This window comes from Falco cherrug, chromosome W (genome assembly GCF_023634085.1).
Source record: "Falco cherrug isolate bFalChe1 chromosome W, bFalChe1.pri, whole genome shotgun sequence".
Classification (NCBI taxonomy): domain Eukaryota; kingdom Metazoa; phylum Chordata; class Aves; order Falconiformes; family Falconidae; genus Falco; species Falco cherrug.
Window position 1 is genome coordinate 5,709,953 of NC_073719.1, and position 21,831 is coordinate 5,731,783.

The window sequence follows — 21,831 nt, forward strand, 5'->3', positions numbered from 1 at the left end:
TAGCCTCTCGCTTAGCAAGAATATCAGATAATAGCGTGAGTGCTGCCTCCCTTTCCATTATTGAGGGAAAAACGGTCTTACCGGTGCAGGTCCACGCACGACGTCAATGCCGGATTCAGACACCTTTACTTCTTACGGACGCCTTCCTGCTTGAACTCCTCTCAGCGATTCTCAGTTCGCAAAGCCCACCATCACAATGCAAAGGCAGAGTTTTTCCAGCTTTCCCGTCATTCAGGCGCCAATTGTTGGGAAAAGGGTTTGCCGGAGTCAAGAAATTACTCAATATGAGTTATGCATCTTGCTCATCTTTATTAGTTTCTAACACTACTTACACTACTTACTCGATACACATGCATATTCCCAAAGCAAACATATAATTGGTTATTAGCCTCTAAGCGCACGCTGTTCTCACACCCCTAATTATCATGACTAAAATAAGCATTCTATCCGTGTAGCTAATTGCGTTGCTATGCTTCAGCCTTGCGGTTTGCTACTTCCTATATTCCCATACCGCTCCCTATCTCCCTTGGCCTTGCACATGTCTTCCCTAACAGCTGCAGCTTGTTACAGCCACGGCCTGTTAGTACAACAAAGTTACTTGGTCTCAGGATTCAAGAATAGATCAAGGCCACTTTCTTGTTAACTTCAGCACAACTTCAGCACGATTCTGAATACAGGCCTATTCTAATTCCAGGCCTGGATTGTGCAGATCTTTAGGGATTCTATGGCCACGTTTCTGCAGCCATTCTTCTACAACAGTCTCCCGCTCTAATTTCTAATTATGCATTCCAACACTTCATAAATTGATTTTTCAATCGCTCCGTTCGTCTCTGACTGGCCCCTCGCGGGGAACACGTAAACGCAGATCGGGACTCCCCACTCGCTTCGCAGTGACACCGCGTCTCTCACACACATCACACTCTCCGGGAAGCCCTCAGTCACACAGGCATATGTTACATGGTACCGTACACTTACATACAACTCCAGGAACGCTGACGGTTCGCCTTATCACACAAAATACGCATTTCAATGAACAATTGCCATAAAACAGATTCTAATTTTTTTCTGGCCTTAAGCAGAGTGTTAAGTTTTCAGCTATTTTCCTAGAATTTCCAGATTTATTTTTTTTTTCAACATACATTTCATAACTCCAATTTTGAACATGTAACGAGACAACACATAGAACAAACAAGACACAGAGCGTGATTTCAGTTGTTACATCCTAGGAATTCCCCAAATCTTAAGACAACCTAAAGGAAGTTTTTAGCTTCCCAAATCTTAAGACAATCAAATATTCAAAACAAAGAATAAATATAAATACCTTTCATGTTGTGCAAAAGTCCTTGTCCACCTGTGTCAGAAGTCGAGGGGTAGGAGAGTCTTGCCAACAGAAGATGCAGTCGGGGGCCCTGAGGGTCCCCAGGCCCCTGGATTCCAGCACTGGTGGAGAGTTCTCCTTGCTGGCTCACCAAATTGATGCCAAAACAGCACAGAGTAACTGCTCAGAGATTAATTTTGTCTTTAAGCAGCAACCCCCACCATATACGCAATAATTCTTTACACTATATGCACTTTAAAACATATAGAGGTTTACACTCACCCCTCGGATGCTCAAGACAGTACTCACACACCCACATTCACACCTAATACAGAAATGTTCTTATATTTACAACATAAAGTAAGTACAACAATTAATATTAGTCCTGTAATTATCAATCCTATGTATACGGATTGACTCCAAATCACCGATCGTTTTTAGTCTCCAGACTAAAACACGAATTTCTGATATTACCTCAATATTGAAACAAATACTAAAACAGAATCAGAGTTCCGATATTACCTCAATATCGAAACAAATAACAGAATCGAATATCAATCCTATGTATATGGATTGGCTCCGAATTACCCGAAGTTTTAGTCTTCAGACTAAAACATAAATTACCAGATCAGAATCAGATGTATGCCTGCGGTGCTAGCTACCCGGCATACGCCACCCTGCATAAGCACACAGAAATCTTATGACTTACGGACAGCTTTACAGACGGACCAGTCCCCAGAACCAGAAATATCCAGAACAAAACAGTACTGTTCTAAATATAATAGTAATATAATATTTACAATTAATATAATATTTGAATAAAGATAGTACCTTTGCTCTGCAAGATGGAGTCCTTGTCTGCTCCTGCGGTGATCCAGATGAGACGAGGAGCCCCTCTGGGAAAATCCCCGGGGGTACCCTAGGGAGTCCCCGCTCTCAATGGGTCCCGCAGCCGAGCAGAGGAGGTCCCACCTGGGTCGCCAAATTGATTCAAAGAATCTATCACCACTATTCGAGTGGGCGGAGGTTATCTTTATTCGACAGCGCTGGGCGCATGGGGGATCGCTCCTCCAAAGTCATGCACACCAAGGGAGCCTTTCAGCCCCCTCTTTATACAAGTCACTCATGTCTATTCATTAACTTTCTGGGAACTCATTAACATATATTGCACCTGGACAATTAGCACATTCCCATTCAAGGATTTAGTATATCTTCAAGTTAACAATATTAACATATCTCATGCCTGGACAACTAGCACACTCCCTATGTCACCCATTCAAGGATTTAGTGCATCCTCAAGTAAACAATAAGGGTCTCCTCAGATAAACATGAGCATACCGTTCTTTAAATAAATCATATATGGCCCATTATTCAGTCTAATACTTTTTTATTAAAGAATAAATTCAAGGGATTGTTTTGCTGTAGCAGGAAGAACTTTTTTAGAAGATCTCAAGTTTAGGGTAACTTAAAATAAAATTACTAAATTGTTTTAAATTGACGCATTTCCCCCACAGTTCCTGTTCACTATAAGGTTATTTGTAAGCCAGAATAAGTAACTGCTTTTCTGCCTTTTTTTTTTTTTTAATAGTCTTGGTTGCTCATGATGCAGCAAACAGAACAGCTGAGTAAAATAATGAAGACACATGCAGAGGATCTGAATTCTGGGCCTTTGCATAGGCTTACAATGATGATCAAAGATAAGCAGCAAGTGAAGAAGAGTTATGTATGTGTTCATCAACAAATTGAAGCAGAGATGTACAAGGTATTTTATTCAACTATGTTTTATAGATTTATTATAGTTGTTTAGAAAAGGATGAATTTTTTTTTTTGGTTCTGTTTTTGTGATATGGTACAAGTGATAACCTGTGATATATAGACTGTGTCTAGTTTCAATTTTCAATATTTCCTCAACATTTTCTCTCCCCTGCTAGCTGATAAGGCAGAGACTGAAAATGTTCTATATGCATTTATTTGGACAGATATGGTGGGTTGACCCCAGCCAGCAGCTAAGCACCACGCAGCCACTCACTCCCCCTGCCCCTAGTGGGATGGGGGAGAGAATAGGAAAAGCAAAAGCAAGAAAACTTGTGGGTCAAAATAAAGACCGCTTAAGTGGTGGTGGTGGAGAAACAAAGAAGTGAATGATCATCTTTGCATTACTACCTCCCACAAGTAGACTGATGCCCAGCCAGTCTCTGAGTATTGGCTGCCTCCCCCAAATACCCCTCCCTTCAGTTTTCATTGCTGAGCATCATGTTATATGGCATGTAATATCCTTCTGGTCAGCTGGGTCAGCTGTCCTGGTTGTGTCCCCTCCTAACTTCTTGCCCACCCCTAGCCTACTTGTTGGTGGGGCAGAGTGAGAAACAGAGACGACCTTGGTGCTGTTCATACACTTGTTCAGCAATAGCTAAAACACTGGTGTGTTAACAGCACTTTTAGTCACATGGGGTATCAGGTGGGCAGATATTTGGGATGACCCGCTGTCCTGGTTTCAGAGTGTGGAGTGCCTCCGAGATGAGTGTAGGAGTGTGTGTTTTTGTTAATGAGTGCCAAGCTGGACTAGCCAGTGAGTAGATCTGTGGAGTGGGTAGGAGGGCTCAGGATACAGGCTGGGGTATAGGAGTATGATGGGTTGACCTTGGCCACCATTTCTTTCTTCTCTTGTGCTTCCCCTGCTCCAGTGTGGGGTCCCTCCAATGAGATACAGTCCTTCACTAATTGCTCTGATGTGAGTCCTTCCCACAGGCTGCAGTTCTTCAAGAACTGCTGTAGCATGGGCTCCTACCATGGGGTACAGTCCTTCAGGAACGGACTGCTCTATTATGGGTCCCCCCCAGACCACAGTTCTTGCCAAGAGCCTACTCCAGCATGGGTTCCTCTCTGGAGGCTGCAGCTTTCTTCAGGGTATATCTGCCTGCTACAGCATGGGGTCCTCCATGGGCTGTAGTGTGGATATATGCTCTGACATGGTCTTCCATGGGCTGCAGTGGGACAGCCTGTGTCACCATGGTCTTCAGCACAGGCTGCAGGGGAATCTCTTCTCCAGTGCCTGGAGCACCTCTTCCCCTTCATTCTTCACTGACCTTGGCATCTGCAGGTTTTTCTCTCACTCCTCTCTCACAGCTGCTGTACAGTGGTTTTTACCCTTTTTAAAATATGTTATCACAGAGATGCCACCTGTGTTGCAGATTGGCTCAGCTTTGGTCAGCAATGGGTCTCTTGGATCTGGCTGGATCTGTCTCTGTCTGACTTGGGGGCAGCCACTGGTCTCTTCTCACAGAAGCTACCCATGCCATGTAAACTCAATACATGGAGGGACAGAGAGGCTCTTCCGCTCATCAAGGGATCTATGAATGCACTTGTGAATTGTGTGGTGTGTGTGCTTTCACTGGTGACCTTTAGTTCTTACTAGCCATGGAGGAGGAAGGCGACTTGGTTGTCTATGCTTGTTTTGTGCGAGTCCTGGCTGTTAAAGGCAGTGCATTGTCTGTGGCAGTCTGTGTAGCCCTCTGTCCTCTGTGTTTATGTGTCTGGCATGCACACTCAGCTTTGCTACTGGTTGTACCTGCAAATGGGAAAGCAGCAGCGACATCCGTTGGCCTGGGGTGGAGATCTCCAGGTCTCTGGGCTGGGCTCCAGTGGCTTGGCAGAAGGAATCCCTGGGCTCTGAAGCTGCTGGAGGTGGTGGCTACTTATAACATCCCTTGATGTCCTTGGAATAAGAGTTTTAAAAACTTTTGTTCATGAGTGCTCCTTACTGTCCAGAATGTTTTGGGTGGAAGTGGGATTCTAGTCCCTATTCTAAAATGTAAATCAAGCGTAAACCAAATATTGAGTCTGCAGGTAGAGAGCTGTTCAGGACCTTTTCTGTTACTTTTAGCATTAGTGGTAGAATAAAACCTGATGGCAGTCATCCTGTTGATGTTGAGAGTGCTGTGTCTAGGCAGTGAAGCTGACAGGAATTGGTTTCATTCAGGTGCTCTGGGGAAAGGTTAGTTGAAACTATCAAAAATCAGGTCTAGAAAAAAAAATCAGTCTGAAATCTCTACTGAGAGATGGAAAAGCACTGTTTCTTTTTTCTTCCAGCAACATGGTTGGTGTTGAGGTGGAGACTGAATATTGTATAAACTTTTTCATCTACTGTGATTTTAATAAGCATCCTTTTTGGTGCTTTTTCCCACTTGATTAAAATGTACTAATATTTATGATAAACTGTTTCCTAAACATTTGTTGTTACTGTACTGCACTGATTCAAATAGGGAAACTGTTTCAGGCCTCAATTTCATCCCTTACGTTTATTGGGTTTGGGTTTTTTTTACAGCAAGTAATAGCCTTTTAAGATAACCTCAAGCTAATGAAAAAATTTAATATGCTTATATTGGAAAATAAATTCTGTAATCTTGCCATTAGCAAAAAATAATTGTTTGTAATGTTGAGGTTAAGTATTTTTAATATGTTTTATATTTCTGTTTTCTTAAAGGTCACAAAGACAGAATTGGAAAAACTAAAATCTAGCTATAGACAACTAATAAAAGAAGTAAATTCTGCCAAAGAAAAGTATAAAGAAGCTGTGGCTAAAGGTATGTCTGACTTGTATTAATTTTATTGTGGTTTTACAATGTACTAAAACTCTTGCAGTGAAACAAGATTTTTTTATTATAAGCAACTCGATTGCAGTATTAAATACAAAGTGTTTTGAGAGGCTAATTGTCATCATATATACTTGATGATACTGTTCTTGAAAATGAAAATAAATGATAGCCCTTATTTAAAATAAATGGTAGCTCTGTTCTTTTAAACTCATAATTTCTTCAGTGGACATAGTTGGTATGTAAAGTTACTCAAATCAACTGTAATAGTTGTAAGCAGGTTGCAGTTCTGTCTCATCTACATTGTAGCTGCAGCCTATTTGCATCCTGTGATCTTTTATGGTTGCTGCAGTGGCAGCAGCATCAATTCCTGACACTTAGTAGAATGGATCCAAATTGTTTAACCTTAAGCTAAAGGGGGAAAAGAATTCATTGGTATGCTGGGATGTTTTAAAGCTTTTAAAGGAATGGTGTGTCCAAATTGTGTGTGTTTTGATTTCTGTTGATTTGTTCTAATGATTAAGTAAATGAAAGCTTTTGTTCTATTGTCTGTTGAAATATCTTGTTAATTGGTGGGGGTTTTTTACATGCCTTTCTAAGATTATTTTTTTCTTTAAAGAAATTGGATGGCAGTGTGTAAATATAATTCCAAGATCTATCTTTACTTTTTGTATAGCTGCCTAAAATGATACTTATTGTCCTTGGTTCTGTTGCGCTATAATTCATGATGCAGTATAGTAGCTATCGGTGCTGAGAGAAAGATTGTTTCTTTCCAAATTTGTCCAAAATTCTGGGTGAAAACTGATAAATGAATTTGTTGAGGGATGTTAAAGAGTATGGCTTCCTCCTCCAGCTGCTCTGGCCCAGGACTTCCTCCTGTCTGGCTTCTGGAGCCCAGCCTGGTGTGCCTGGGGACCTGGGGTCTCTCTGCCCAGGCTGAGGGACATGACTACTACTTTCCCTTTGCAGGTTCCACCAGTAGCAAAGCTGAGCATGTATCCCAGAGACACATGTGCACACACAGCCAGAGGATGCTGACATGACCGGTTACACAGACTATCACAGATAAGGCATTGCCTTCAACAGCTCCTATGTATAGGACTCTCATAAAACACATAGACAGACAAGTCCCCTTCTTCCTCTGCAGCTGGTAGAGATAGAAGTTCACTAGTGAAATTACACACACAACACTTTAGGTTCACAAGCATGTGCATGTTTGCGGATCCCTCAAGTACTGACACAGCTCCTCTGTCTGTCAGGCACCCCTGCCCAGATCCTGGGCTCTCTTAGCTGCCTCATGGGTCCCCTACTTGCTGGCTAGTCCAGCTTGATGTTCACTAGCAAGCATGCACATGCTTATCCTATAGGCACTCTGTACTTGCAAGTCCCTCTAGGTGTACCAGCACAGACCCTTGCCTGTCTGATATCCCTGCCCAGATCCAGGGCCTCCTACTTGCCAGCTAGTCCAGCTTGAAGTTTGCTAGTGAATACATATGCACACTAGGTTTGGAGAAGATACAGACATTTGGCCCTCACCAGCAGCCGGCACCAGGCACATGGGTTGTGACATGCAGTCCCACTCCAGCTGCTGGCACTGAGCCCCTCACTCACACCAGTCCCTCCCAGTAGCTGGTTTTCAAGACAGACACTGTTCCCACCCCAGTGATTGGAGTTTAAAGGCACCCCTATCCCCCCCCCCCCCATCTAGTAACTGACACCAGAGGCCACAGGGTGCCTACACTCCTGGTCCTACTCCTGTAGCTTGCACCAAATCCACTCACCCGGTAACAGGCATTCCAGGCACAAAATCTGTAGTACCCTACCTATGTCTAGAGATCTATGGCCCTCTCCAACTACTGATGCTAGGACCCTCGCTTGCTCTAGTAGCTGACAGCACAGGCTGCAGGGCACCTACACTCCCTGTCTGATTCCAGTATCTGGCACCAAATTCCACTCACACACAGGTCTCACCAGTAGCTGGTGCTTAATCCTTGCAGCACACATGCATGTGACACAGAGTGAGATTATGCAGAAAGATAGTTAAGAAAATATTTAATAAGAAGATATAAGATTATAGGATAGACTGCAGTGATCAGGTGCAGGGCTTATCCAGACAAGCATACTGACTGGCCCTGTTCTACCTGTGACCAGCTCCTTTGATAGTTTGCCTGCAGTTTCTTGATAGCCCCTCAGCGTGACTGACCAGTTTTGTTTCTGGTTATTGTCTTTGTTAATGCTAATTGATCAGGTTTTATGTCTCTCTGTGTTTGTCTCCCTTTCCTTATCCTACCAGCTGAAGAAATAAACATTCTCACACTCCACATATCCTAACCAATTAGTGTGACTGGCCAGGTTTGTTCTTGTCATGACCTTCCCTTATCACTTGTCCCTCAGGTTTGTCTCTGATTTTGTTTATGGCTCCTTTGACTAGATACCCTTAAAGGAGCAGACACTCTTTCCACATACCTTTACAGCATGTAAAGACAAAATGGCATTGGATAAGAGAAATTATACTTAGTGCCATTTAGCATTTTTTTTTAAACTGGTGTTATGTTCATTTAAAAACATAAATATATACTCAGTTGTTAATTTCATTTAGTTCCCTATCTGTCCTCTGTATTGCTTTAATCTGAAGTTTATCCCCAAGTAATTACATAACATGGGAACTTATAGTACAAAATATTAAAATTATGACAGGGTGTTGTGATCTGATATGTTTTAATTCTTTCTGTTCTACTTCTAGTCATTGTTCTTCATTCCTCATGCACTAAACTTTCCCATTGAAATCAAAGAGTGTTTTGCCTATTCAGGAACTGCAGTGTTTTGATGTTCTCCTGATTAACTGATGTGGTGGGTTAACCTTAAATGGTTGCCAGGTTTCCATTAAGCCATTCTCATTCCCCCTCCTCAATAGGACAGGGGGAGAAAATAAGATGAAAAAAGCTTGTGGGTTGAGAAAATGACAGGGAGATCCTTTACCAATTACAGTCACAGGCAACGCACTCACCTTGGGGATGATTAATTTAATGTCAATGCCAATTACTAATATAGTAGGATTATGTCCAAAGACAAAATTAAAAACACCTCCCCCCCCTTCCCAGGTTCAACTTCTCTGTTCCCAACTCTTCTGCCCTCCCCTGAGCAGTGCAGGGTGGATGGGGAATTTTGTATGACAAACTAAAACCAGTTTGTCTCTGCTGCTCCTACCTCCTTATGCTCTTCTCCTGCTCCAGCGTGGAGTCCCTCCCATGGGATACAGTCCTTCATGAACTGCTCCAATGTGGGCACTTCCTACAGGCTGCATTTCTTCAAGAACTTCTCCAGCATGGGCCCTTTCCATGGGGTATAGTCCTTCAGGAATGGACTACTCCAGTGTGAGTTCACCACAGGCCACAGTTCCTTCCAGAAAACCTGCTCCAGAATGGGCTTCTCTCCGTAGGCTGCAGCTCTTGCCAGGAGCCTGCTCCAGTGTGGGCCCTCCATGGGCTGCAGCTTCCTTCAGGTCATATCTACCTACTACAGCATGGGATCTTCCACGGGCTGCAGGATGGATATTTGCTTCAATGTTGTCCTCCATGGGCTCCAGGAGGACAACCTGCTTCACCGTGGTCTTCACCATGGGCTGCAGGGGAATATCTGCTCTTACCCCAATACACCTATTCCCTGTCATGGGGGAGATTTTAGACTGCTTAAAGAATCACTGCCAAAGGTATCAGCAAAAGTGGGTTTATTGAAGTAAGATGTTGTAAAAGTGAGACTTAACAAAGTCTGATGGCAAGGTTCACTCTATTACTTACTGCACAGAGGATGTAATAACAATTCAAAGTTTCCAATTCAGAAATCTTAGTGCACTACAATGCAGTGTTATGCATGATGTTGGTCACTTATCAAAGATCTGCAGTTGGTAAGGAGGGTCTCAACCTTGAAGAGTAACCTTGAGAGATGTCCCAGCTTAAGGGGAGATCACTGCTGTGCAGCTAGCTGCTTAGCAGCGAGCGTTCAAAAAAAGCTCTCCTGGGCTGTCATATTTATGGAATAAAGTGGTTGGCTTGTAGTCAAATTACATGTGATTAGAAAAGGTAAGTATGAGACTCCTTGTATCTACAATTTTCTTTGTTCCTTGACAAATTAGTCTTGGAAGAACCACCTGGTATTCATGTGTTAATTGCATGATTGGTGTTCCAGTCTCCAAGCTCATATGCATCAATGCTCCTCATGGCACCCTGTTCCTGTGTGGGTTTTCAAAGAACAGGAACAGATTGGAACTAGAGAAGTTCAAGGCCTGGTTATGGCCTAGGCCTTTACTTTGGAGCCTGAACCAAACTACCATAAGTTTGGTCAAAGAGTGCATCAGTTGCATTCCCTCTCCTTCTTCACTGACCTTGGTGTCTGCAGGATTGTGTTTCTGACTTCCTCCCCCCTCTTTCTCTTATACCTGCCGCGCAGTGGATTTTTTGGGGTTTTTTTGTTAGGTTGGGGTTTTTTTTACCCTTTCTTAAATATGTTATCACAGAGGTGCCACCAGCATTGTTGATTGGTTCAACTGGCCAGTGGTGAATCTGTTTTGGAGCTATCTGGAACTGGGTCTGTCCAGCATGGGGGCAGCCCCTGGTGTCTTCTCACAGAAGCCACCCCTGCAGCCCCCCTGCTACCAAAACTGTGTCATGTAAACTCAATACAACTGCATTAATATTTTTTTTTAAATAAAACCCTGCTGGTTTTGGCTGGGAAAGAATTAATTTTGTTCATAGTAGATTGTATGGGGCTATGTTTGGGATTTGTGCTGAAAATAGTGTTGATAACACTGATGTTTTAGTTACTGCTGAGCAGTGCTTACGCAGTGTCAAGGCCATGTTTTCTGCTCCTCACACTGCCCTATCAGCAAGCAAGTAGTTTGGAGGTGAACAAAAAGTTATGGGGGGACACAGTTGGGCACTGCTCAGAGACTGGCTATACGTAGGTCAGTTGGTGGTGAGCAATTGTTTTCATTTGCATCGCTTGTCTTTTTGGGGTTTTATTTTTCTCTCTCTGTTATTTCCCCCCCCCCCCCCTTTTCCTTACAGTAATAATAATAATAATAATAATTTATTTTTAATTATTAAACTCTTTTTATCTCAACCCACGTGTGAGTTTCTCCCTTTTACCCTTTCAGTTCTCCATCCCACTGGGTGGGAGGGTGAGTGAGCAGCTGTGTGGTGCTTAGTTGCTGGCTGGGGTTAAACCATGATAAAACCAAAAAAGCACTGTTTTTAAGACACTTAATTCTATTGTGGTTTTCCTTAACCTTCTTATTCTTTCTTCCATTTAGTATGTCTTCTATTATTATATTTCATACTTAATTTCACTTTCCCTACTATCTTAGTGTAAATCTCAGTTAACAGACTGATCCTCAGAAAAATGTTGCAATATTTTTGCCAAGAATTGCAAAATTAAATGTCTTACAGCTTCTCTTACACACACCTCCTTCTGGGCTGTGTTCTTGACTACAAATATTTTTGTAGTTGTAGTGGTGTAGATAATAGATCAGTAAATCAGTTGTAGGTCAGCTGAGCTGTTGTAATTTTTTTAAGCCATGGTATTTTCATAGGGTTTCTGAACCTTTGAATTGTCAAGCTGGTTTGTGAGGTGAATAAATTATGAAGGTTTGAGTAACTAGTGTGGGGTTTTTTGGTGTTTTTTGTTAAAAAATTATGTGCTATTAAGAGATATGGTTTTTCTTTATATGCAAACTGGTTCAGAGCTGTCCGGAACTGGATATGTCTGGCACAGGAGGCAGCCTGAGGAGAGCCCCATGCTGGAGCAGTGGGATACTTCCTGAAGTAAATGCAGCCATAGTGAACCTACACTAGAGCAGGAGAAAGGAGCACAGCAGAGAGGAACTGTTACGTACTGACTCTTTTGGAAAAATAGGAAGGAGGAAGTTGGAGTTGCACTTTATGTAAAAGACTAGTTTGAGTGCATGGACATAAGCTATGGAGTCTGTGAACATTGTTGGATGCCTTTGGATCAAGACTGGAGGGATCGTCACCAAGGGGGATCTTTTGTTAGGTATCTGTTACTAATCTCCCAATGAGGATGACACCCTTGATGAAACCTTACTTTGGCTACTCAAGGAAGTCTCAGGCCAACAGAATCCGGTCCTCACGGGTGACTTCAATTAACTGTACATTTGTTGGGAAAACAACACAGCAGTGCACAAGTCGTCCATCAGGTTCCTGGAATACACTGAGGACTTCTTCCTGCTACAGATGCTAGACATGCTGACTAGGAATGGCACATTGCTAGATTTACTACTCACAAATCAAGAAGACTTACTTGACAACATAACTGCCAATGGTAGCCTTGGATACAGCAACCACAACATTGTGGAATTTAAGATCCCGCCGAGCACGCCGAAGGTGAGTAGTAGGACAAAGACCCTGGATTTTAAAAGAGCCAACTTCAAGATGCTCAGAGTTGGGCTGTGAGGGATTCTGTGGGAAGTATCTATGGAGGACAAAGGAGCTTGTGAGTTCTGGGAGTTGTTCAAGAACAGCTTCCTGAAAGTACAAGAACAGTCCATCCCCTACAAAGGGAAAGGAAGAAGGCAGAACAAGAGGCCACCCTGGCTTAACAAAGAGCTTTTGGGTTTGCTTAAAAGCAAAAAAGAAGCGTATTGGCTATGGAAAGGCAGCCAAATATCCATCGAGGACTACAAGAACCTTGCTAGGGCATGCAGTCAGGAAGGCTAAGGCTCATCCAGAACTGAAATTGGCCAGAGATGTAAAGTACAAGAAGAAAGGGTTCTTCAGGCACGTGAGCAGTAAGCAGAAGCAGAGGGAAGACAGAGGCCCGTTGCTAAACAGGGCAGGGAAGCTAGTCACTACTAATGCTGATAAGACAGAGGTTCTCACTGCCGCCTTTTCCTCTGTCTTTACTGATGCAGCTGGACCCCAGATCACAGGATCAAGTAGCTATGACAATGCATGCGTTGACCCACCAGTAGTGGAGGAAGGGCTGGTCTGCAGCCTCTTGCAAGGCCTCAACCCACATAAATCTATGGGAAGTGGCTGACACTAGTCAGGCATTTGGACTAGATGATTGTTGTAGGTCCCTTCCAACTGAAACAGTCTAGTCTATTCTTACGTTGCTGACATTGTTACGAGGCCACTGTCTATAATCTTTGAAAAGTTGTGATCAGGGGATGTCCCTGATGACTGGAAGAGGGCAAATGTCATACCCATCTACAAGAAAGGCCCAAAAGAGGACTCGGGAAACTACATGCCCATTAGTCTTACTTCAGTCCCTGAGAAAGTAATGGAATGAGTCCTCCTAGAAACTATCACAAGCCAAGTGAAGCAGATGACTGGGAAAAGTCAGCCCAGATTTACCAAGGGCAAATCATGGCTGACTAACCTGATCACCTTCTACAGCAAAATAATATCTTCTGTCGACATGGGGAGAGCAGTGGATGTTGTTTGCCTGGACTTCAGCAAGGCATTCAATGCTGTTCGTCCAGGAGAAGGCTGTGGGAAACTGGCAAGATACAGAGTAGATGGGTGGTCTGTGAGGTGGGTAGGAAACTGGCTAACAGACCACGCTCAGAGGGTGGTGGTCAATGTTTTTTCCTCAGGCAACAAAGGCAAATTGGATCCTGGGCTGCATCTGCAGGGGTGTTGCTATCAGAAATAGAGATGTGATCATTCCACTCAGCCCTTGTCAGGCCGCACCTGGAGTACTGTGTCCGGTTCTGGTCCTCACAATTCAAGACAGACGTGGGCAGACTGGAGAGGGTCTAAAGGAGGGCCACAAAGATAGTCAAAGGGCTGGAGAACTTGCCGTATGAGGAAAGACTGGAGTTAGGTCTTTTCTCCCTGGAGAAGAGAAGGCTTGGGGAGGTCCTCATCGCAATATTCCAGTACTTAAAGGGTGGTTATAAAGAGGATGGAGGCTCTCTCTTCACAAAGAGTCACATGAAGAAGACAAGGGGCAATAAGTACCAGTTGCAACTGGAGAGGTTTCATCTTGATATAAGAAAGAATTTTTTTTATGGTGAGATCAATCAGTCACTGGAACAACCTCTCCCTGGGACATGGTAGAGTCCCCATCACTGGAGGTTTCCAAGATGTGACTGGACAGGGTGCTGGCTAATCTCATCTAGGCTCCCTTTTCCCCATGAAAAGTTGGACTAGATGATCTTTTGAGGTCTCTTCCTACTGGGCTGTCCTGATGCTATGATTGTAACCCCTCATCCTCCCCCTGTTCTATTAAGCCTGGGAAAAGGGGTTTGGGGGAAGGTGGAGGTTTGGATTTTTTGTTGGATTTGATTGGGTTTTTCTTTCTTTGTTTCTCACTACCCAAGTGTATTTTTATTGGTAATAAATTAAATTTCCCCAGATTGAGTCTGTTGTGCCTGTAATGGTAACTGGTAAGCAATCTACCTGTCTTTTTCTTGACCCGTGACCTTTTTCATCCTATTTTCTCTCCCTGTCCTGATCAGGAGGGGGAGTGAGCAGCTGGGTGGGTATCTGGCTGTTGGCTGAGGTTAACCCAGTACAATCCATTTTTGTGCCCAATGTGAGGGACCAAAAAGTGCTGTGGTCAGTCAACTCAGCCTGCCTCTCGTCCACTTCCCTCTCCTGTGGGATGCAGAGAAGAATATAAAGAAGGTGAAGAGTTGTGAATTGAGATGATGAAAGTTTAATAGAGAATGCAAAAGCTCTCTGCACAAGGAAAGCAAAAAGAGTAATTCACTGCTTCCTATGTACAGGCAGCTATCCAGCCCTTCCTTGGAAAGCAGGGCCTCAGCATGTGTAATGGTTGCTTGGGAAGACAAGGAGCATAACTGTGACTGTCCCCCCTTCCTCTTCTTGAGCTTTTATTGCTGAGCATGATGTTCTCGGGTATGGAATCTCTCTTTGGTCAGTTTGGGTCAGCTGTCTTGGCTATGTCTCTTTCTAACCTCTTGTCTACCCCTAGCCTACTTGCTTTTCCGGGGGCAGGGGCAAGCCTTTATGCTGTGCAGGTGCTGTTCAATAATAGCCAATGCATTGGTGTGTTACCAATGCTCTTTTAGCAACAAATAACATCATATGGGGTGTTATGAACAAAGTTAATATTGTCCTAGCCAGACCCAGTAGATAAGCATATAATTTCATCTTTTTATAACACATATGTGGAATTGCAATAGCATAGTAAAAATTAAATCACGTTTGCAGTCTCTAGGTTGCCTTCTGTTCCCTGGCAATGTTATGATTTAAAAAAGACTTAATAATATTAAAGTACACCTAGCATATTATACAGTATTATATTTGCTGGGAGAATGTTTTCTGATTCCTGCACACCTCGTGATTTAATACTTCAGGACGTGAAATTAGAATTGATTCAATTTTATTGGTATATAATGAAGCTGTACAGAACACAAGCTATATCTATGATAAATAAGGATGCTGTAAAAAAGCTTTGGTTAAACTAGGTTATTGCCCTACCGCTCTTTGTAATAGCTGAATGGTCAGATAATATTTTTATTAGGTTGTTGGTGCATTTATTTTGAGCTGTTTGTATAATCATGATTATACCATTATGTTTCCTGGTGGCATATGTTTCCTTTAGATATTACTGACATCAGGGAAACTCAGGGGTTTGAGTTTGTGTTTGCCTGAAACTCTTACATTGTAAGATGAAACTAGTAATGCTGGTTAAACTGGCCTGCGTTATGTACAGATGTTAGCAGGCTCAATGAAAGAAATATGGTGTTTTGCATGTTTCCGCTCAGAGAGAGAACACCAGTACTTGCAAGGCCTAGGGTTGTTTCTTGTGAAAATAAAGCTTTTAGCATAGGGAACTCTGGGGAGGGAGCATGGTGCCAAGAGATCTCGGTGGCTTTTTGTGGAGCTAGTTTGGGTCCAACTTAGGCATATTGTTTCAAATCAACATAGACGTACAGCCCCAGGATGTGCACTACTCTGTTCTCACAGACCAACACTCATAATTTTGAGAGAATTTGTTAGTGGTATTTATTAGCTCAAGCATGTTATGGCAGTGCATAAGATTGCATTTTTATTTTTCTTTCTGTTATACTTTATTATTTATCTTAACTGCTGATACTCATTAAACAGGTAACTTTATTGACCTAACTTTTAGCTCAGAAGTTTAGACCTTCAGTATTCTGAAAACTTTTAAGTATATACAAATAGTTTTTTCCTCCATCAGAAACCTATTTGACACTTGCAGTCATGAATTTGTTAGATAAGGTTTGGGGAAAAACAACTTATACTTTTTTCACAAATATATTGAGTAGAGGAGAGAATGGGTGATTTTCTTTTTTTGAAAAAAAATATTCATGTAAGTCTCTTGCAATACATAAAGGGAAAAAAAAAGACCTTAGAGACTAAAAGGCAACATACTCTATTCTGTCCATTTTTGCGATTTAGGTCTTATAAAATCCATGTTAATTAAGAGCACTGCACTTAAATCTCTATTTGGAGAGTGATGGTAATTCAGGCTTGTCAGTAAATTTTAGAGTTTGCTTCCTGAGATGGAACTAATAATGAAAGCTATCTTAGTTTAGTTGAGGTAGTTTGCATTAAAAATACTTCGTAGATCAGTATAAATTATTTTAAAGTCTCTTGACTTCTGGTCTTGTAGAAGCCTAGTGAGGTTGGGTTCAAAATGGGAAACAAAAATGCTTAAAAATCCATGTTGTTGGTTAATGTGCTAGCAGTTTCCCCAGGATGAATAAAAGCTATCAAATGAAGAAATCATTTTCATTATCACCTATGATATTTAGATGTACATGGTATTATATAAAATACTTAATTTAAGCAGATGATGGGATCAGGAAGATCCTAAGATCAACTAAATAGGTAATAGAATAATCAATTATAAGGTAACTTCTACTAGGTGTTATGACTTGGTCTTTTCTATTTAATGATGGAAGACTAGAGAAATCAAACTATGAGGAAAGGCTTAATAGAAGAAATGGACAAATTAGAGGGTTGCCCCCAAAAGTGGTAAGCAACAAAGCTTTCTTAAGAATTCACTGTAAATTGTGTAAATTTTTCTTCAGTATTGGGAGTTGGTTACCTTGAATATACCTATCTGCTTTGGCTTGGTATATCACTCTAAGTTTAGTATTTTTTTTTCCTCCCTATCATGCCTAGGTTCCTGTTTGCTTTAATTTTAGAAGTTTTTAGTCCATACCAAAATTGACTTTCTTAAACACTGGTAAATATCTAATGCATTATGGTATGGTTTGACTTAGTTTTACACTTCAGTGCTGATGTTTAGAAAAATTTTAAATTCTGAAATAAACTGAAGGGTTGTTTTTTGTCTGAAACATACTCTCAAAACTGGCATTTTTTTCTCAAAGTAGTATTGTTGCTTCATTAAAAATAAAAACAAAAACCTTGGTACTCCCCTAATATTATTTTCAGTTTCCATTTTAAATTTTTCTGAAATAAAATGCTGTGATACCTTAGTTGAAGCTTTAATAGAGAAAATTATCATAATCCAAAACCAAATTCCTTGGCTTTTCTTGGGAAATAAACAGATATACTAACTGATGCTAGAGAATTTTGGATAGGAATTTAAAATAAAAATATTGATTGTGTATCTGAGCCACATAAAGATAAACCAAAAAATGGATGAGATGACCAAAAGAACCCTCTAAATATACCCAAAGGAGAATAACTTGTTTCATGCTTGTATGTCATGGTCTGAAGGAAAAGAGAGAGAAAAGGTTTTGTGCATGACAGTGACTGATCCTCTTCCATGCAGTTTTTAACAGAACAGATAAAGCTGAGGAGTTTGAGAGTAGAGTTTTAGCTATCATGTTCTGTAGTATATAATAGCATAGAAATGATAAGATTTAATTGAAATGTTATTAATATAAATCAAAATATAAAAAAATATTAATCTAATGTGAAAAAATGTATGTGTAATTTGAGAAGTATGAAGACAACTGCAAGGTCAAACAAAGGTATGATTCAGCTACCAACCAAACATCAAATCAGGGCAAGTTTCAGACACTGTAGGGAATTGTTACTGGAAACAAGTAGTTTTAATGAACAAGCAAGAGATAAGAAAAAGAGACTATTCTGAATTCCAAAAAATCTATAGTCTTTTTGTGTGTTTTAAGAATGTTGTAAGAACAATGCTCCTGTATGAATCTTGTTTACTTTCCTCTCCTCCTGAGTTATCATTTGAAAGGCTTGACTGAGAGACAGTAACTCACATAATACAATGGAGCTTTTTAGAAAGTGTGCAAAAGTGAAGCTTGTGCAGGCCCAGAGGGCTCTAATAGACCTTACTGGCTCTTATCAGCCTCCTCCACTCTTGCCCAGGGGCCCTATTTCAGCTCAGCACAGGGCTGTCAGTCCCTGCCCCAGCAATACCATAGGAATGCCAGTCTCCAGCTCTGCCACAGCCCTGCCTTGCCTGGCCATGAGCATCACTGAGCTGGCCCTGACCCACAGACTGATGTCTCAGCCTGGCCTCTACCCAGCCCTATCATCATGTCCCTGCCTAGCTACCCCAGGTCTGATGCTGGGTACCCTCACCAGGCCTGATCCTGACACCCACCTGCAGGCTCATGTCCTGGCTCGGCCTCTGCAAATTCCAGTGGAAGGAAGTGCCTGATTCCCTGGTCTGAGGACTGCCCCCCAGCCTGCCCTGTTGCCTTGTTTGGGCTTGGTGGGTTAGGCTGGCAAGGCCTCTCCCCTGCCAGCTCAGAAATCCACCATAACCCCTGACTCCCCTCAGCAGGTAGCCACTGGCCCATGCTATCAATGCCCTGACAGTCTGAAGTGGCATGAGGGACTACTGATTAGACAGCTTGGGTCAGCAACTGCACAAAGGTAATTGTTCTCATTGGTTATCAATCAAACCCCATATGTCAAGATCCTACCTTACAGTTCAGGTAAAGCTCCTTCATGGGGACACTTGCATACTACTGTTGCTATGTATTATTCACATACAGTTTGGTATGTGTACCACACAGATATGCATGTGTAAACCACAGTTTGGGAGCATCTGCTCTAGTGTGAACTTTGTCTAATCATGTAATGCAAGTGCCTCTAATGTAGCCAGATAGTCCATTTTTTTCTTGCTTCATCTTATAGCCTATCTTACTGTTAAAATTTTATTAGGTTATTTGTTACCAAATTTCTTTCTTAGAAGCAAAATGGCACAAAATCCTTCAGCTTTCTCTGTTGTGCATTCCATTAAGAAATGAATCTCTTGTGTCCTTCAACTCTTACTTGTAATATATTTTTAGAGCTTTGTCTTTCTGCCTTTGTGTCCTTTAGTAGTTGCAAATGTTTTGTACCCTGTAGTGGGTTGACCTTGGCTTGCAGCACCCATGCAACCACTTGCTCACTCACACCCCTCGACCCAGCAGGATTGGGGGAGGAGAAAATAGGAAGAATGAGAGAGCAAGAAGACTTGTGGGTTGAAATAAAGACAGGGAGATCACTTGCCAATTACTGTGGGTAAAACAGACTCAACTTTGGGGAATTTAACTTAATTTGTTGCTAATTAATATAAATATTTGAGTACTGATTTGGGTATTGGGAAACAAACGCACTTAAGGAAAATACCTTTCTTCCCCCATTCTCAGGCTCAACTTCACTCTAGACTCCTCCCCCCTTGTTATTGCTACTGGCTACTCTCAGTCCCTTCAGTGGAAGGGATTGCAGTGTGTGTGTGTGCGTGCACGTGTGCAGTCAGGATATAGTGGTTTCTCTCTGTCACTCCTTCCTTCTCACTCTTCCTCTACTCTGGCCTGGGTCCTTCATGGGCTGCAATCCCTTCAGGAATATCTGCTCTGCCATGGAGTACATCATACTCCTCTGACTTTGGTGTTCCCTCTGTTGTTTCTCACTCTTTTGTTGTGTGTTGTTGTCCGTCATGTTTCCCCCTGACATTTTCTGCCCTTTCTTAAATATGCTTTCACAGAAATACCATCAACTTCACTTTGACCAGTGGTGGGGCTGTTGTGGAGCTGGCTGGAACCAGATGTGTCTGATACAGGACAGCCCCTGACCTCTTCCCACAGCAGCCATCCCTGCAGCCCCCTCTGCTACCAAAAACTTTCCACATGCGCCCAATGCAGTACTCTAACATCTCTGAATTCAATCTTGATTTTTCTCTATATATTAAGATCTAAAAGCGCCTTTCTCTTTCCACTTCTAATTCAACATTTCTTATAATTTCAATATTTTCTTATTTTCCTACTCAAGTTCAGGAAGTAATAATATTTACCATATACTGGCTGTTGTTCATCCTTCTCAGGATAATTTATCATCACCTTTATATTGTTGAGCTCCAGTTGGATATACTTTATTTTTAATTGGCATTAAACTAAATTACTCTTCTCCAATTCAAGTCTGTTTTGTCTGTGATGGTATTAAGCAGTCTCCCTCTCCATGAGGTTTTTCATCTTATTTTCTCCCCCTGTCCTGTTGAGGAGGGGGAGTAAGAGAGCAGATAGCCAAGATCAACCCACCACATATCCCTTCAAATATTTTTTTTTGTTAAACCACAAGTTTTTCATGTTCACAATAACCTTGGACAAAGGATTTTACAGCTTAGCTACAATCTAGGTGAAGAATGTCCTTTTACTTGTTTGGGACAAACTACTATTTTCATATGATACCTTTTAGTTATATTAAAAGAGGTTGGGAACATCTATTCACTGTTCCCTCTTGCATGTTGCTCCTCAGTCTTCACTCCTCTAGTTTCAAGAGTCCTCATCTTAGTCATTCCTTGTGCATTCCCTGTTTTCTACCTTTCTGATGTTTGATGCCCTTCTCTAAACCTTTTTCATTTCAAATATGTCCTTGAGTTGAGAGAACTGCATATCATGTTATGTGGAGTTACTCAGTGGTGGAATAATGCTGTCTAGTCCTTTATTAATAACACCTTTTCAGACAGCTGTGGAGCACTGAGCTAATGTTTCCATAAAACTATCTATACTAATCCCAAGATCTCATTCCTGAGTGCATTTAGTAAGCTTAGAACTGATTATTAAGCTTGGATAGTTTTCCCCCATATGCATCTCTATAAATATTCACACTTACTTTCAGTAAGTGGTAAAATAGTAAATTTACATTTACCATTTTGTAGTTCAATCATTGTGTCTCAAAGTTCTTTTTCAGTTCTTTGCATTTGGCTCTCATTTTCATTTCCTTTAGTCAGCATCTTCTTCAGTATCTTTATCTCCTCATTTTTCCACCTCTTCTAAATCACTTATCAATATGTTAAGAAACACAGGCCTCAACTGATGCACTCCATTAAGTGTCTACCTTCTCCTGTAAAAACTGACCATAATATTCCAGCTATAACATTCTCAAGTTCCTCTAAAATTCTAAAGCTAAGCACTGTAGAGTCCTGGTAATTTCTTCTCCTTACATTTGTTCTGTAACCTCTTCTTCTGATACCTCATCAGAGAGAGATACTTTTTCATAGTCTTTTCAGCAAGGAAATCTCTGAAGGTCTTTCATAATGAACACAGATGCCAAAAAATTCTTTCAGGTTTTTTCCTACCAGTTCCTTTTATACATTGCTCATCAACAGCCTCTTTAAATTTTCTGACAAGCTTCCTAACTCCAGTGTATTTGAAATAGGATTTATCAGTTTTGCTACTATTTTACTTGTTGTTCCCTCAACTCTTATGACCCGCCTTAACATTTTTCCATGTTTTAATTTAGAAGAGTTCACAATCCTTTGTGTATTCCTCATTTCACACAAATTTCATCTCTTCAAGGTCTGCTTTCAAGCCTCTATGCTTCCACCCACACCCAAGTGGTGCAAGGGGGGTGGGGAATGGGAGGTTGCGGTCAGTTCATAACACTGTCAGCCATTTCTTCCTTCTCACACTTTTCCCCTGCTCCAGTGTGGGGTCCCACCCATGGACTAGAGTCTTTCACAAACTGCTTCAAT

General features: G+C 41.7%; 1 protein-coding gene across 9 annotated transcripts in view; it reads left to right on the forward strand.

The window, feature by feature from the left end:
- Positions 1-21,831, forward strand: part of LOC129734462 (tyrosine-protein kinase Fer-like) — a 231,785-nt gene that overhangs the window by 37,096 nt on the left and 172,858 nt on the right. For 7 of the 9 annotated variants that reach the window (XR_008730056.1, XM_055697996.1, XM_055697998.1 and 4 more), the window contains 2 exons: positions 2,907-3,080; positions 5,802-5,901. Coding sequence is in view for 7 of the 9 variants with exons in the window: in XM_055697996.1 (XP_055553971.1) it covers positions 2,907-3,080; positions 5,802-5,901 (274 nt within the window). In the remaining 2 variants the exon portion in view is untranslated. Of the gene's footprint in view, positions 1-2,906; positions 3,081-5,801; positions 5,902-6,879; positions 10,941-11,651; positions 12,309-21,831 lie in introns of those variants that run through there. The other 2 variants (XM_055698004.1, XM_055698000.1) reach the window with 2 other exon arrangements.